This window comes from Amyelois transitella, chromosome 24 (assembly GCF_032362555.1).
Source record: "Amyelois transitella isolate CPQ chromosome 24, ilAmyTran1.1, whole genome shotgun sequence".
In the NCBI taxonomy this organism is placed as follows: Eukaryota; Metazoa; Arthropoda; class Insecta; order Lepidoptera; family Pyralidae; genus Amyelois; species Amyelois transitella.
Window position 1 is genome coordinate 2,890,774 of NC_083527.1, and position 15,774 is coordinate 2,906,547.

The window sequence follows — 15,774 nt, forward strand, 5'->3', positions numbered from 1 at the left end:
TTTTCTATACTTATTACATGTACGCTATAGAAATTTACACTAAAAAAAATAAAAAGTAAACTCACAATCATAAGATGCGACAGATTATAAAACTGCTCGGCTGTGAACTGATCGCCGACGCCCTTCTGCTCGCAAATCTTCAACATGGCCGCGCCCGCCGCCAACCTCAGGTGCGCCATTTCAGCTTTCGACAGCTGGTTTTGCTGTGAGAAAACAATAAAAGGTTACATATTATACGTACATTAAGTCACGTTTATATCCCTTGCGGGGTAGACAGAGCCTTAAGACTGAATGGGTATGTTCTAAGCTGTATGGCCAGAAACTACATGGTACATTTATACTTACATTGGTTACATTGGTTATTTTGGTTACTTAATTAACGAGTAATATACTTTCAAATAGTTTGACTACAAGTATGAGGATTCAGAATAGAATATAATAATATGTAATTAGGTTCATGAATAAGACTCTCAAAAATCTTCAACGAAAATTCTTTCTAAAATCTTTTGTCAATCATAAAACAGCACTTTAGTGTAAAGAATTTTGTTTTAAGACAACAATTTTACTGCGAAAACTTAATATTATAAGATTGTCTTAAGACAAAAATAAAGAATAAATATTACTATTAAACTGTCTTTTAACTTAATATATTTTTGAATCTGGTATGCAGCACGTCTTAATATACAACAAATCCGTCTTACTAGACCACGTTGGCGACAAAACTTACTTGCAAAAGATCTCCTTTGTGTACAATGAAAGCGTTGAGCATCCTAAACGTCTTCTGGGCGGACAATTCATCTTTCTTCAATCCTAAAAGCCATCTCGCCATACATTTGAGACCCTCTAGTTTGCATCGGGTCTCCTCGGGTAGCTCCTCTTCGTCGCACCATTCTTCTTCGGGCGCGTTCGGACCGCCGCCTCCTTCGCGGACTAGAAGCTCTTTTACTATCTGAAAACGGGGAAAAACATGTCTATAGCGTGTAATTAGGATAATCCTACTAATATTATAAATGCGAAAGTGAGTATGTCAGGATTACTGTATGGATGTTTGTTACTCTTTCACGCAAAAACTACAGAACCGATTACGATAAAATTTGGTATGTGGGTAGCTGAAGACCCAGAATAACACATAGGCTACTTTTTATCCCAGAGTTTCCGCGGGATTGATAGGGTTTCCATGCGGACGAATTCGCGGGCGACCTCTAGTACCTATATAATGTTTAAGACTACATGTTATATATAAATTTTTGGAACTTTTTTCTCCATAGTTAAAAATCTTCTTCTTTGTCATTATCATCATTACTGAAGGTCGTTTGTCCTGAAACGCTTGGCAGATTCGCAAACTTCTGTTCTGTCTTCGGCTTTTCTCAGGGCAGTGGCTATATTAGAAGCACAGGCAAGTTGTATGCGATGTGTTCTAGAGTGATGATGGCAGTGCGGTAATGTTCCGATTGTAGACTCAGAGTATAGCATTACTTGACATCCTAGTTATATGTATATGGTACGTCACACGCCATCGGCCAATCACGACGACGCACGCGACTCTCTTAGCCAAAATCGCGCAAGCATAGATTGCAGCATAAATAAAACTTCCGACCCGTCTTTCGTGCAGTTTCCCAAGCATGACAGCTAGCCTGGTGGAAGATCCCCTTGTGGTGGTCCAACCCCAAACATCGCTTCAGCTACATATATGTCTGATATATATACAAATCGATATGTTACCTTCCTGGAGACGATATTCTTGATGTGCACAGGGAAGTTGTCCGGCAAGTTGTGTGCGATGTGACCCAGTGTGACGATGGCGGTGCGGTAATGTTCCGATTGGGGGTTCAGAGTCGCTTTCAGAGTGTCCAAGATTTCTGTGAAGATTTGAGTGCGTTGGTCTGGGACGTTGACGAAAAGACACCTGAGAAAGATGTAAAAGATTGTGTTAGTGAGAGTATTATGGTATATGGGTCATCGGGACGGATTAATTTAAGGTTGTTTTTGGAAGAGTATAATATCCAATGCTCATAGGATATCAGATTATATATTAAACAACCTACAATAGTCTAGATCTTCCTGGCATTTATACACCCTACAATGTGCACCCATGATCTCGATCCTATTGTATTTTGTGTGTGTAGCAAATCAAAAAAATGCATGATCATGGTGTGCTGTAATAATGTAGAAACATTCAAAACAAACTTTAAACAAAAAAGTACAAAAAAACTACAACTTTCATATAGGAAAAAGTGAACAATGTCGTTATTTACTTTATCAAATTTGTGGGAAGTTTTGTATAAATCTATTTTAACATAAAGTAACTTTTACGAAGTGTGTTTGAATTTAAAATATCTTACATACCTGACAGCATTTTTGGCCTGTTTAGGTGTGCCGACTTCAGCATATGCCTTGCAGAGGGTAATCAGTCTTGGAAATAGTGACGGACAAGCTTCGCCTGTGAAAGAAATCAATGTAGTCGATTTATAAATAAAATATGTATTCCAGGAACGGCGCAAACACCTTCAAATTACGACGAATCATTTCAAGACAAACTTGACATTAAACAAAATTATGGGTCCAGATTGCACAACATTTTCTTGTATAAACATCATTAGAACGATGACTGCATAACATAAATTTATTTATGATGTATGGATTCCCATGTACAGCCCAAACCTGACAAAACTTTAGGTATAGAACGCGAATTAACCCATGCTATAACATAAATATATGTATATAACAAGCATTGCTTACTCAGAGGACGGTATTTTCCAAGGAAAGTGAGTGCGGCTAGTATATGAGGCGCCACACTTTCATCATCCAATTCCAGTAATGACGTGAGACGATCGAGCACATCTTCGTGAAGGAAATGTGCGGGGAACACGAAAGACAGCATCACCAGTAGTTTCAGTCCGCGCTCGGCCGCTTTCTTTATGTCTATGCCTGTAAAAAGTTATCACAATAAATTGATGAAATCGAAGACAGCAGGACTGGCATGTCATAAACTATAGCTGTCCTGTTTCACATCATAATAAAAAGCGAAACAGTGATAGTGAATCGTTAAAAAAGGCGTCGCGCGTTCCATACTTGATATGCGGATCGAATATATTATCATTGACATATTCTGTTCATTTCTAATCGCCAAGATGTTTCAAACTTGTTCTATTCTGCAAGCCTACTAATAACAACCACCACCAAAAAATACTACAAACTATGTATGAGATGTGTAAATTAAAAAAAAATTAGTGTTGCAACAAAAACACTCAACTGTTCCCAGTTGCAACCTCTATTGCTATTCTTAAGAGACCATTTCGACATTCCTCTTCCCGCTTTGTCTGGTCTTTGACATTCTCAGTTTAAATTCTTTTTTCGAATACCCATATTTTTGGCGACATTAAGCCCACAATTTCTTAGACTTTTCATTTTTGTTCCAAAATATATTGATTGATAAAAAAAAATTACTTACCGCATTCTTCAGCTATAGCCGGATCGGTCCCTTTCACAGCTCCCTCCACATATCCGACCAGTATAAGCAGAGACTCGTGATCTATCATCACGGAACTAACTCGCTCTAACAGCATTTTGACTGTGTTGTAATACAAGTTAGTCATTATTGGCTGGCCAAGTTTCTTTAGGACATTTGACTGAAAAAAGTAAAATAATTATCTTTTTAACCATATAAGGAGAAAAACGGAATGGATTTTGGAACTTTTTTTTATTTATTTCATCAAAGCTTACTCTATTATTACGGAATGGTGCAAGACAATAGAATTTGACAATTTTAACATTACCTACATATAACAAAGTACAAATTGATACATCTATGTATCTGTGTATCAGCGTCATTGAATCTAAAAGAATCAATGCTAATATTATAAAAGTGAAAGTGTGTTTGTTTGTCTCTTGTGTGTCTTTTAAGCCAAAACCACTGAACCATTCTCTATGAAATTTTGCATACATATTTGTAGGTAGTACAGTCAAGGATATAGAGTACTTTTCAGAAGAGTGAAGTCGCGGGGGAACGTTAGTAAGTTTATGTATTGGTCCATGAATCTGTGTCATTAAAACTCAAATAATAATGCATATGCTTTTAAATGTATGTCAATGGATAAGATAAAAAACTTATGAATTGTTTTTATTACATATCTGACAATGTAATTCTTATCTGTTTGCCACTTTCAAAAAATTAATAGCAGATATTTTCTTTAGCAAAGAATAATTAATAATAGTAATATAATAGTACTCTTAAAATTCAGACTGTAGAATTCACCAAAACAAATACGTGACATACATACATACATATAATCACGTCTTGATTGAAAAAGGGTACCTTGTGGGGTAGATAGAGCCAACAGTTTTGAAAAGACTGATATGCCACGTTCAGCTGTTTGGTTAAATGATAAAATTGAGATTCAAATAGTGCCAGGTTGCTAGCACAGCGCCTAAAAGAAGAATCTCAACTTTGTAAGCTTATCCCTTAGTCGCCTTTTACGACATCCATGGGAACGAGTTGGAGTGGACTTATTCTTTTTTTGGTGCCGGGAACCACACGGCACTGACATAAAGACGTGACACCTATTGAAAAATAATTTCTTCATTATGTACTCAACATATAAAATTTACTCACAGTAGTACGCACGCACACTTCGCAGCTCACATTGGGGTTCAATATAGTCTCCATACCGGCCAACAACTCTGGCGCCTGCTTCATATGCCCAGAAAACTTATTCAGGAACTCCTGCGCTTTCACTGACTCCGGTAGGAATTTGGAACTTATGTGCAAGACTTTAGCGATCAATTCCTTTTGCACGGTCGGCGTCTGCGGCTTCCTGTGCAAATCTATCCACTCGGCTACAGTACGACGAACCGCCAATTGATGCTTTTGAAGTTCAATGAACGCTTTTGTTGCATTGTCATCGACATTTGACATCAAATAATACAATTTCTTCATGCGAACCGGAGCCGGCAATGTATATGGAACCAAAGATGTGTTAAGGAGACGTTCGACTAGCAAACGGTCTTCCAAAGCAGTCATGTAGTAACCGTGTAGGATTTTATCTTTGATCCACTGTACCGCCCGTTCAGTAGCAGGCGGCACGCTTTCTTCAGTCAAGAATTTCTTGTATATCATCGCAAGACCCGACATCGCTTCTTTACGGATCTTAAACTTCTTATCCAAAGTTCTTTCTCTTACAAAATGTAGTAAATCTTCAGATTCGGCAACCGCTTGGAAATCCCTTTGGGCCGTCGCTATGATAGCCATGACCACTTCATAGCGCACTTGCTCGTGCGCATCGTGTTGCCTCAACTTCAGCGTATCAGTTATGTCTTTCCTCAGATCCGGGTGGTGTACCAAGAAGTGCATGCAATATTGTACGCATTTGATCCTTATTAGTACCGATATATCGTTAAATCTGCCTAGAAAGGCTCGCCACAAGGCTGGGTATTGCTTGGCTAGCTCGGAGCCGGGTTCTGAGAACATTCTAGCAAGTAACGCGACCCCGCTAAGTCTCTCCTGGAATTGCGCTGATTTTAATTTGCATTCTAGTTGAGGCAGCACGGCCAATAGAATGCTCGGACAGCATTGGTACAGTTCGTATATCAACTCGTACACTTTTGAGAATATCGCGAGCGATTTCTCCTCTTTGCCGAGAATTAGCACGTGGTTGAAGAACTGCAACAAAAAATGAATATTTAATATTTATTCAATATTAATCAATATTGATACACTCATTCAATCCACGTATACGAAGTCGTGGTATACGTTCAATTTAATGTAGTTCAGACAGTGATAATGCCACATGGTTCTTGGCGCAATGGAACAGGGCCAGACCATCAGCTGTGCATGCCATATAATAAGCATTATCTTTATAACAATAATTCATTGGGCAAAGCTGATTAGAAGATAACAAATATACACATATTATATCATTCGTATGATAGTGTACTTGTGAGATTTAATACTTATAAATAGACATAAGATAAGTTATTTATTATATTTGTCAAATATGGATTTAGATTATTTCAATTCTGAAAAATTGCTTTAGTTATGTGATATTGCTAGACGTTAGCATGAAATAATACTTACAAATATATTTGGCCCGCTTTACATCTTAAAAATAATAACATACAATAATACAATATCAGATTGGGCTACACGCGGTATAATTATAAATCTACAATGTCCTAGTATCATAGTCGTAAATATTATTGCCTTTATTTACCTTTTGCGACATCGACATCTACATCAAAAGATAATGTATCTATTACAATTAACTTACCCCTTATATATTCACAGTCTTAACAATGAGCTAATTGGCGAGTGAAGTTAATTAGGATCACATTGAGAATGTGATACCTACATAAGTAAAACGCCCAAGTATCATTACATATCCTAATAAGCTGCGCATAGTCGTTGAAAAATTTTAAAACAGAAGTTACTTTAAAAGACGAGTTCATAAACCTTTATTGAGAAATACATAACTTACCCCTTGTATATAAGGCTCCAATGTCTCGCTTGTCTTAACAATGAGCTCTTTGGCGAGCGCATACGCATGTTTGTGTTCACGTTTATTCGGCTCCACCAAGTTGATGAGGATCACGTTGAGCAGTTCATTGGAGACGACGTCCGACTCCGTGATGAGAGGACAGAGGACGTCCAGCATGAACGACTTCACTTTTGACGAGTGCTCCGTGCTGTTGGAAAAAAAACGATAGTAATTATTTTCAAGTACCTAATTTTATTTCCTGAGTGATGACGAATGAGTGTAGTGACTTGGATAACTTTGTCTTTAATACAGATATAATATTGTAACAAAGAAATGGCATTTATTGCACATAAGAAAAACATAACATTAGACAAAAATTATGTTATTTAAGTGAAAATTTACTTTATATAGATTGTAGGGTGTGGGGGTATTAAGATGTGGGGTAATTGCAAAGACACTACTCGACTCAAATAGTAATTAATTAATTAAGACGATAACAACTTAATTTAAAATATCCCTTTAAAACGTTCATGGCTGATCTTTGGTAAACAGATATAAACATGGATTTTTTATTCATATCAATACTCACTTGACAATCTTGAACATAAGCACGAACAGCTCACAAAATATCTCCTGGCAATCCTCAAGTTCGAAGCACATGTTGAATGACTTCACATACGCCAAGTTCTCCAGCAGGTAGAAATACCGCTTGAAGGCAGGGTCCTTCGGGTCACGAAGACCTTGGAGTTGGTTGATGAGGAACAGGAATATTGTCTTCACCTATTCGGTAAGAGAAGTAATGTTTTTGAAAAAAAAATGAAGATATTACATTAAATTGTTCTTGTGTTCCAATAACAACCTTAAATTACTGTTTGGCACTGATCAGATTCAGTGTATTATGTTAATGTAGAACATATTACAAAAACAATCCATTTAAGAATATATTAAAGTTCCATATACATATGTACAATTACGTTTATATATATCCCTTGCGAGGTAGACAGAGCCAATAATCTTGAAAAGTTTGATACGCCACGTTCAGCTTTTTGGCTTAATGGTAGAATGTTGTTGGATTAATTTCATCTATATATGGCAAAAGCAAGAAAGCAATAGTAAAAATTTTTAGAATGTTCTTGCAATAATTCTCGATTTAAGTGGTGTAAAAAACGTTTATATATACGTATGTACCAGAGTTTGATCACGATCAAGGTGTACGGCGTGGTTATTAATAATGACGAATTAACAGTGACTTATTAATTAAATTCTGTTAATACTTTCATATAAAAACTTTTCATAATTGAACGACATTGTTAGTTACTCATAATTTATTCAAAAACGTTGTCTTACAACCATAACCGTTTTGCAATAGGTATTGAATGTATGTAACATAAGTGAAAAGTTACATGCATGTCAAATAAACATGTGTTTGAAATTCAATACCAATGTACTTACTTATTATGTATTCATGAAAACTAAGTACAGTAGAAGTAGAAACCGTTTTATACGATCACGCTTAAGGTGACGCCGTAAAGACCTATCTTTCTCAAAAATTACTAAAATGAAATTAATTGTTTCATCAAGTCATTGACTTTCTAACACAAAACAATTCATCCAAAATATCTAAATAAAACTAGGGATTCCAACTTTACATATTGAGAAAGGATTTACCTAATATTATGATTTAAAGTTTTATTTTTACATTATATTAATTGGAACTAACACTATAATTAATTGTAAAAATACATACATACATATAATCACGTCTATATTCCTTCTGGGGTAGACAGAGCCAACAGTCTTGGAAAAACTGTTAATACGTTCATACCATAAAAGTACCGTTAAATCTCTGTTTAAAAAATTAAGAGTACACCGACTCATTAACAACCCAATGTGCTGGAATTAGAGATTTGTTTGTAGTGATAAGTGGACCATGTATTGGTCTATCTAAGGATGGGGTTTACTAAGATAGGATTCCTCGAAATTCCTGTGGGTAACGAATTTTGTGTGGTAGTGGAATCGCGGGCGCATTCAAGTAGGACCTACTCGTAAGGGACAAAAAAGCCAAAATAGCCTTAAAAATAAGGCTAAAGGTGAAGAAAATACAAATCAGATTTGTTCAAACTTCCAGTTTAACTAGGTACTATACGTTTGCATTTTTCTTTTTGTTTCGGTCGTTGTGAAACTATCTTGAACGGGTTTTTTTTAAATCAAAATACGAACTTCAAAATAGGTACGGTGCACATGCACAAACAATACATACACGTGAGTCGTTTCGCAGTAGCATGAATTATTTAATCTGTTAAAGTGGAGCGCCAGGGGAATGAACTACCTAGTACCTCCACTCAGACCTTGACGTTTCAGTTTTCTGGTAGATAATACAGCGCCTACAATGCGGTATGCATTCAAAGAAAGTATTTTCTTTATATAAATGAATCGACCGACTACCGATTTAAGAAGCTGGATTTCCTGTTAACTTTTTTTTTTTTTTAATATTATAGGATACTATTATATCGCAATAATTGTCGTATGGTTTAACAACTTGGTTGACGTCAAATAAATTACTTAAAAACTAAGTTTACTGCCGCTTCCAAGGCGTCAGACCACAGGCTTAAGAGACAGGAACAATGTACATTATTTTCTAAGCGACAGGGGAATGTACTACTAATACCCTAAGATCTTACATGATAGCATATATATAAACTAGCTTTCCGCCCGTGGCTTCGCCCACGTGTAATTCGGCGTATATTCGGTGTATATAAATAATATATAGCGTTTTTTAATAATCTCGACAGGGCTTTTTCTTCCACAGGCTGAAATCTTGTTACAACTGGAATTAAATATAGCCTGTGTTACTCAGGGATGATGTAGCTTTCTAATGGTGAATGTTTGAAATCGATTCAGTAGTTTCGGAGTTTATCGATTACATGTGTAAACAAACAAACATATAAAAAAATAGATTGTTCCTCTTTATAATATTAGTAGAAAGTTGTCATACAAAGTCTTTTTTTTTAAGGATGGGAAATCATCAAATGACCTCTCCCGCTCTGGGTGGAACGGAAGGGAGTGTCAGACTTTTACTGACTAAAACCCACCTCGTTCCTTCAGTTGCCCTTTGCGTTCCGGGGCCACGGTATCTCGTTAGAACTTTCCCGCAGCCCCGGCTCAGTTTATCCCGTTTCCCCCCCTTGGGGGTTGACATTTCAAAAATCCCTTCTTAGTGCTCACTTATGTTACTAAAGGAACCTCTGTTCAAAATCTCAGACTCCTATACCGAGCGGTTTCGGCTGTGCGTTAATAAATCAGTCACCCAATCGCACCCCCTAAATCACGATTGGAGGGTAGTTTGAAAAAACTTATAATGTCAAACATATTTACTTGCCTATGTACGTGTTCATGCCAAGTTTCAAGTTTATAAACCCAAGGAATAAGATTTTTCATAGAAACGTTTTTACCTTTCTTAGTGCTCCCCTACATATCCCAAGGAACCTACATTCCAAATTTCAGCTGTCTACGACCAGTAGTTTCGACTGTGCGTTGTCTGTCAGTCAGTCACTCAGTAACGGAAGAGTTTTATATATAAAGATAATAATTTTTTACCTGTTCCTGATCTTTATACGGCGCCTCCGGTGCGTACACTCTGAGCACATCAGCAATGCAGCAGGCAATTAGAAGCTGTACATCGCGCGAGGGATGCGTCAGAAAGAAGTCGTCGGCCAAGTGGAGTGCCAGGGGAATGTACTGCTGGTACATGCCCTCATCCTGGCCCAACCCCTGGAGGGTGTGGGCCAGTACCTGTGAAAAAATATTATGTTAAGACACGATATCAATTAAATTATGACCGCTGCACCACCCGCGTAATAAGAAACTCTCGTCAATTCCCGCTCCTGTAGGAATACTTCGTAAATAATATAAATATTAAATTTTAGCTTCCAAAGCCCAGGAGTGTCGACTGAACATTCTCTTAAGGGTAACACTTATGGGTCCCTACAAAGTAATTTGCAACTTTGCGTAATAGAAATACGAATTGTATTCCAACATTTAATGAAATATAAATCAAAGAAAGAACAAATCGATATTCCCTAGCGTAGAGTAAACAATAATAGCGTATATTACACACTTTATGATAAGGCGTCATTGTATTCGTTAATTTCACACAATAACATCGACAATCGCCTTTCATTAGAAGGAAACAGTAAATAAACGAGGAATGGGTCAAACATTATACAGTAATAAATAAACATGCATTTTCAATCATTGTAGATTTTAATTTTTGGCAGTAGCATAAAATGTTTGTTTTGGCACATGTGGCGTCAATATGGTATTTATATTGCACAATAAATGTTTTATTTAACGTGCGGGTTTTTTATTCCAAGAGATATGTATTTGTACTTTTGAGGATAGCGGACTCCAGGCCCCGAAGCATAGTGATGGAAGGTATGCGTCACGCAAAGAGGAGAGAGATATTTTTGATAATTTTGAGTGAAAACAGTGTTAGGTCTGATTTGAGAAGAATGAAGAAAATAAGGGGTAGGATTTTATAAAATTAACCAAGAACGCTATAGTGTACTAGGAAATTGTGGATAGATGCAAAAAACATACGATAATAAGCTGGAGGAGGAAAATCAAATACGCCAATAAATATCTTTCTCTATTTAAAGATGATAAAGGTCAAATGTGGTCAAACCGCAAATAAGTCCAGTTCCGAGATAAAATAGTGAAACAAAAGCGGAGAAAATGCGCTCGTGACCTAAAAACTCAGCACTGTGCAGTTCGAGCCTTCAACCTTCAACTCCCTTGTACGCTTAAGTTTTTATACAATTTAATGTACAGTGGGCCACACAGAAAAGTATACCAGTTTCTCTCTCTTACTATCCTTTTTGGCCCACTGTAGTTACGCTTTCATTTCCAAATGATATATTACATAACTTTTATTTTCAATCTTAGACTGTCGACTTCAACTTCAGATAGTTTCTATTCTAGACAACAAAATGTTCATTTTAAAATTCATTATAAAAAAAAATATGTTTGTTGTGGTTCGGCCTAATTTCGAAAGCTATTACTAGGCAACTTAACTTAATCTAAATACTCACGACTAAGTTAGATATCTACAATAGTAAGATTTTATGCTTATATTTTTAGTGTGGTTTCAAGACATGCGCCAACCAAACTAAAATACCTACCAATAGCAAAAACCACATAGGTATACTATCTTATGTAGGATCTTTATCACAAATTTCATATAAGTATTTTCTTACTGAAAACTCATACGAGTATTCTACTCCCTAACCCTCTCTGATGGATCTAGAAGAGATTTCGTTTAAAATAAGTAGCAAACTCAATTACATCACCAAAATGTTCATGATGAATTCCTTTTGTAATCGCCAGTGGTTTGTTTACAAAAAGGCGCACGCTACAATCCTCGTATTACACCGATTCTGTCGCGGAGAGAATCGTGTTACCTACAATTCATTAATTTTATCCATACTTTTATTATAAAGAGAGATTTATATTTGTGTTTATAACGAATAAACTAAACTACTGGACCGAGTTTTACGAAATTTAACAAAGAGTTAGCAGATATGTATCTTCAGGGTCAAATTAAGTACATACCTAGTCATTTTACAAATTTTATTGTAGTTTTTCTTTCGATGCTTTGCCCAATGTAAAGTCACTTTGCTTTTGTCTGTATAGCAAAACAATGTCCATTTCTATTCCTATCGAACTGAACAAAAGACTCCGCTGTGTTCTATCGGCCGCTCATTGAATGAGATTACTTGTACAAAAGCCAATCGTGTTTTCTAACCGTCCCGCCGGCTAGAAAGATGTTTCTGTCTATCACAAAGGCTTCTACATTGGCTTCATACGTTCCTTGTGCTCAATTAACTTGCTGAAAACCATCTATTTAAGATTAAATTTTCAACACAAACCTTGAGTCTTCGGACCAGCTCATCGGCTCCTAGGTCATCGGTGATGGGGCGACAGCCTTGCGGATACACTATTTCCGCCATGCTGGAGATCTGTTGAAGAAAATAAACATTAAAACTATTTAAAACAAAAAAAAATTTAACAAGACTTGTGAAGACTATAAAATTAAAACTATTACAAAATATCATAAATAAATTAGTTAAAATAAATAAATAAGTAAATTTTAGAATGAAATAATTGCAAAATATGTGGTTTCTCTTTTTAGGTAAGAATATTACTTTTAAGTTGTTTTTTAGAGCTACACAACAGATTATTATTTCACCAATTTCATATCATTATATATAATAATAAAAACTATGTCATAAATCCATATTAATTGAGTATAAATGAGAAAGTGTGTTTGTGTTGCTTTTTCTGTTTTTCATTATAAAATTTAAATAATATATGTATATATATATATTTATTTATTTATTGTAGGTAAATTATGGAGAACTTTATACTTAGGGAAAAACTATTAGTTATATAACTGGGCAATCAAACAGAATCAAAAATCTTGATTTGTTCTACAACATTTCAAATTGTGAAATCCCTTCCTATACCTACACCTACCTACCTAAAATAATACAAAGTTAAGAAATTTATGTGTAGCTTATTTCCTATAGAAATTTAACTTATATTAATTTTAAATAAATACTATTTAGACAGAATATGTAACATGTTACATACTGAAAGGCCTTTTCTTAGAACACATGTGACCTTTCCCAGGCTATGATATTGATTATATATCTAGGACTAGCTTAAACATGTAACTTGAGCTGTGCAAAACTTAAGTATATTATGTTATTGTTATATATTTTTTTTTAAACAAACAGCTTAATGTTGCCTATCAGTCTTTTCAAGACTGTTGGCTCTGTCTACCCTGTAAGGGATAAAGACGTGATCATATGTATGTATGTATGTATATTTTTTTTTTCAATATTGGATAAGGCATTTGTCTTCCATCTCACCTGATGGTAAGTGACGATGAAGACAAAGATGTTACATGCCTAACCAAGAGATACCCATTTATTCTCTTTTGAATGTTCATGTAGTACCTTCGTACTTGTCTCTCAGGGAGTACGCATAGACGCAGGGAGTTCATTCCACACCTTAGCTACTCAAACCAAAAAGGAACTATTGAAGCATTTAGTTTAACTATTTTGTATTTCAACCATTTGGTATTATTCCAGTGGGAAATAATGGTAATGAGAATAAGAATATTATGTATTAGCTTAAGATTTAAGTTTTTAAAACACTAGCGACTTATTAAGGACATCCTGGAAAACGGTCAGGTCAAGAGTACCTGAAACTGCCAAGCTTGCATGAAGAGAGTTATGAATGTGAATGAAGTGAAAGAAGTATGTAGGGATTGTGGCAAGGGGAAAGATGTAATCTCTACCTACCCCTCTGGCAAAAAGGTGTGATTTTATGTATGTATGTATATGTACAATAGTGACCTGCCCTGGCTTCACAATAACATAATAGTATGGATATTAAGTGTTTGAAATAAACCAAATAATTAAATTAATTCTCTCTCCCATATTTGCACACCTGGTAAGGAATAAAGTAGTTGTTAATTAAAAAACTAGAAAGTTATATAACATCATCTTCCTTTTTGCTATAGTCCTGTTCTGAAGAATGTCAGTAAAAATAAGAACTAATATTTGCTAATTTTGGACACAGAACCCAGGACCTCCTGAGTTATTATAACTGGTAAGTTATCCAATTCTGTTATGGCGGTTTGGTGGACCATATAAGACACTTTATGAAAAATACATCCCAATTGTACTATTTACATATACATACATAGTCACGACTACATATGTTGACGGGAAGGCAGAGTCAACAGTCTTGAAAAGACTGATAAACCAGATTCAGCTTTTTGGCTCAACAATAGAATTGAGATTCAAATAGTGTCAGGCCCATCTCCTAAAAGAATCCCAAGTTTATAATACTATGCCTTAATCGCCTTTTACGACATCCATGGGAAAGACAAGGAGTGGTCCTATTATTTTTTGTTTGGTTCCTAACACGAATAAAATAGAATAAATGCGTATAAATACTAAAAAATAATAAATGCATAAAATGGAGTATATAAATACAAAACAGAACTATGACACAAACAAAAAATATCAACCACTAAATGTGTGCAAAAGAGCAATCATAAATTATATTATTCGCTATTTGCGAGTGTTACTTATCAAAGCATTCAACAATTTTATAAATACAGGAAAGTTTGACCATAATCAACTGTTGTTGACGACAAAAACTGCACTCGTGGTCCATACCTAATTTACGTATGCTTGCAGGACCTTCGGTTTACGACCAAACAAGCAAACATCGCATAAATTTCGAGGTTAATTTACTTTTATTAGAATGAAAAAGTCAAGGTATACTATTGTTTTCATGCATATTTCACGTAAATAAAGCTGACAAATTGAAGATTAGCAGTAATGGCCTATACTTACAAGGCATAGACGTGGGCCTGTGTTCCCGACCGAACCAATACACAAAAATCACCACAGCAGTGTCCAAACAAAACAATCAAAGGTAAAACATGATCGTATTAACCAAACATCACCGCTTTATTAATCACTTAAAGAAATGTCCTATTGATCTAATTACATAGAAATTACTTGTTTTAATTTTTCTATCTCGTAGACGCCAAACTGCGGGAAAAACTACAGTGACGTTAGTAGCAGTTGACAAGCAATTCAAGGTCATTTTGTCTATGGACACTTTGTTTAAGTTGAAAAGTCTATGACATGGGTCTATGATTATAAAGCCTTGTATCCGTGCAGTGAAAGCATCATTTATTGTAGCTATCCACGAACGTTCATTTTATGTTAATCCAGAGGACAGAAAGTCGTTATTGTCTTACAATTATTATCCGAGTTTATCTTTTTTAATGTCTGTTCTCACTTTAATGTATGTTTAATATTTAAAATTTAAGAAATGTTTCCGTCTTATATGCCTGGTTTTTCAGGAATACCTTGTTTTCTCTTTGTATTTCGGTTAACCTCAGAATTAGAGAAAGGGAGGGCATATACTTTATTATTGTTCGTGAATACAATACGCCAAGCACGGCTGAGCGTCCAATACACTCGAGATGTTGTGTATCCGGCAACGTTAACCTCAATATGTCTTGACGCGTTTTTTTTTTACTCTTTATATTTTATGTCGCGCGAAATTAAGATAAATTCATTTCTGTACCATGTGTAAGAGGACACTAAAGAATTAAGCACGTTCACCTACTGCAGCAAAAATATTTTATTAAAATCAATAAAACATCAGAGTATACCTAATACGCAATAACTTTATTTTCGTAGTCTTACAA

The 15,774-nt window shown here is 35.5% G+C and overlaps 1 protein-coding gene across 2 annotated transcripts in view; it reads right to left on the bottom strand.

Annotated features, from left to right (window-relative positions):
- Positions 1 to 15,148, bottom strand: part of LOC106135919 (sister chromatid cohesion protein PDS5 homolog B-B) — a 26,290-nt gene extending 11,142 nt beyond the window's left edge. The window contains exons 1-12 of one of the 2 annotated variants that reach the window (XM_013336327.2): positions 14,906 to 15,147; positions 12,401 to 12,490; positions 10,071 to 10,265; positions 7,063 to 7,253; positions 6,474 to 6,681; positions 4,613 to 5,659; positions 3,452 to 3,629; positions 2,740 to 2,928; positions 2,347 to 2,440; positions 1,723 to 1,906; positions 728 to 949; positions 66 to 203 (exon numbers count right to left, since the gene is read on the bottom strand). In XM_013336327.2, the coding sequence (XP_013191781.1) occupies positions 66 to 203; positions 728 to 949; positions 1,723 to 1,906; positions 2,347 to 2,440; positions 2,740 to 2,928; positions 3,452 to 3,629; positions 4,613 to 5,659; positions 6,474 to 6,681; positions 7,063 to 7,253; positions 10,071 to 10,265; positions 12,401 to 12,481 (2,727 nt within the window). In that variant the 5' untranslated portion in view covers positions 12,482 to 12,490; positions 14,906 to 15,147. Of the gene's footprint in view, positions 1 to 65; positions 204 to 727; positions 950 to 1,722; positions 1,907 to 2,346; positions 2,441 to 2,739; positions 2,929 to 3,451; positions 3,630 to 4,612; positions 5,660 to 6,473; positions 6,682 to 7,062; positions 7,254 to 10,070; positions 10,266 to 12,400; positions 12,491 to 14,905 lie in introns of both variants that reach the window. The other variant, XM_060951376.1, reaches the window with a different exon arrangement.
- Positions 15,149 to 15,774: the final 626 nt, after the last annotated feature.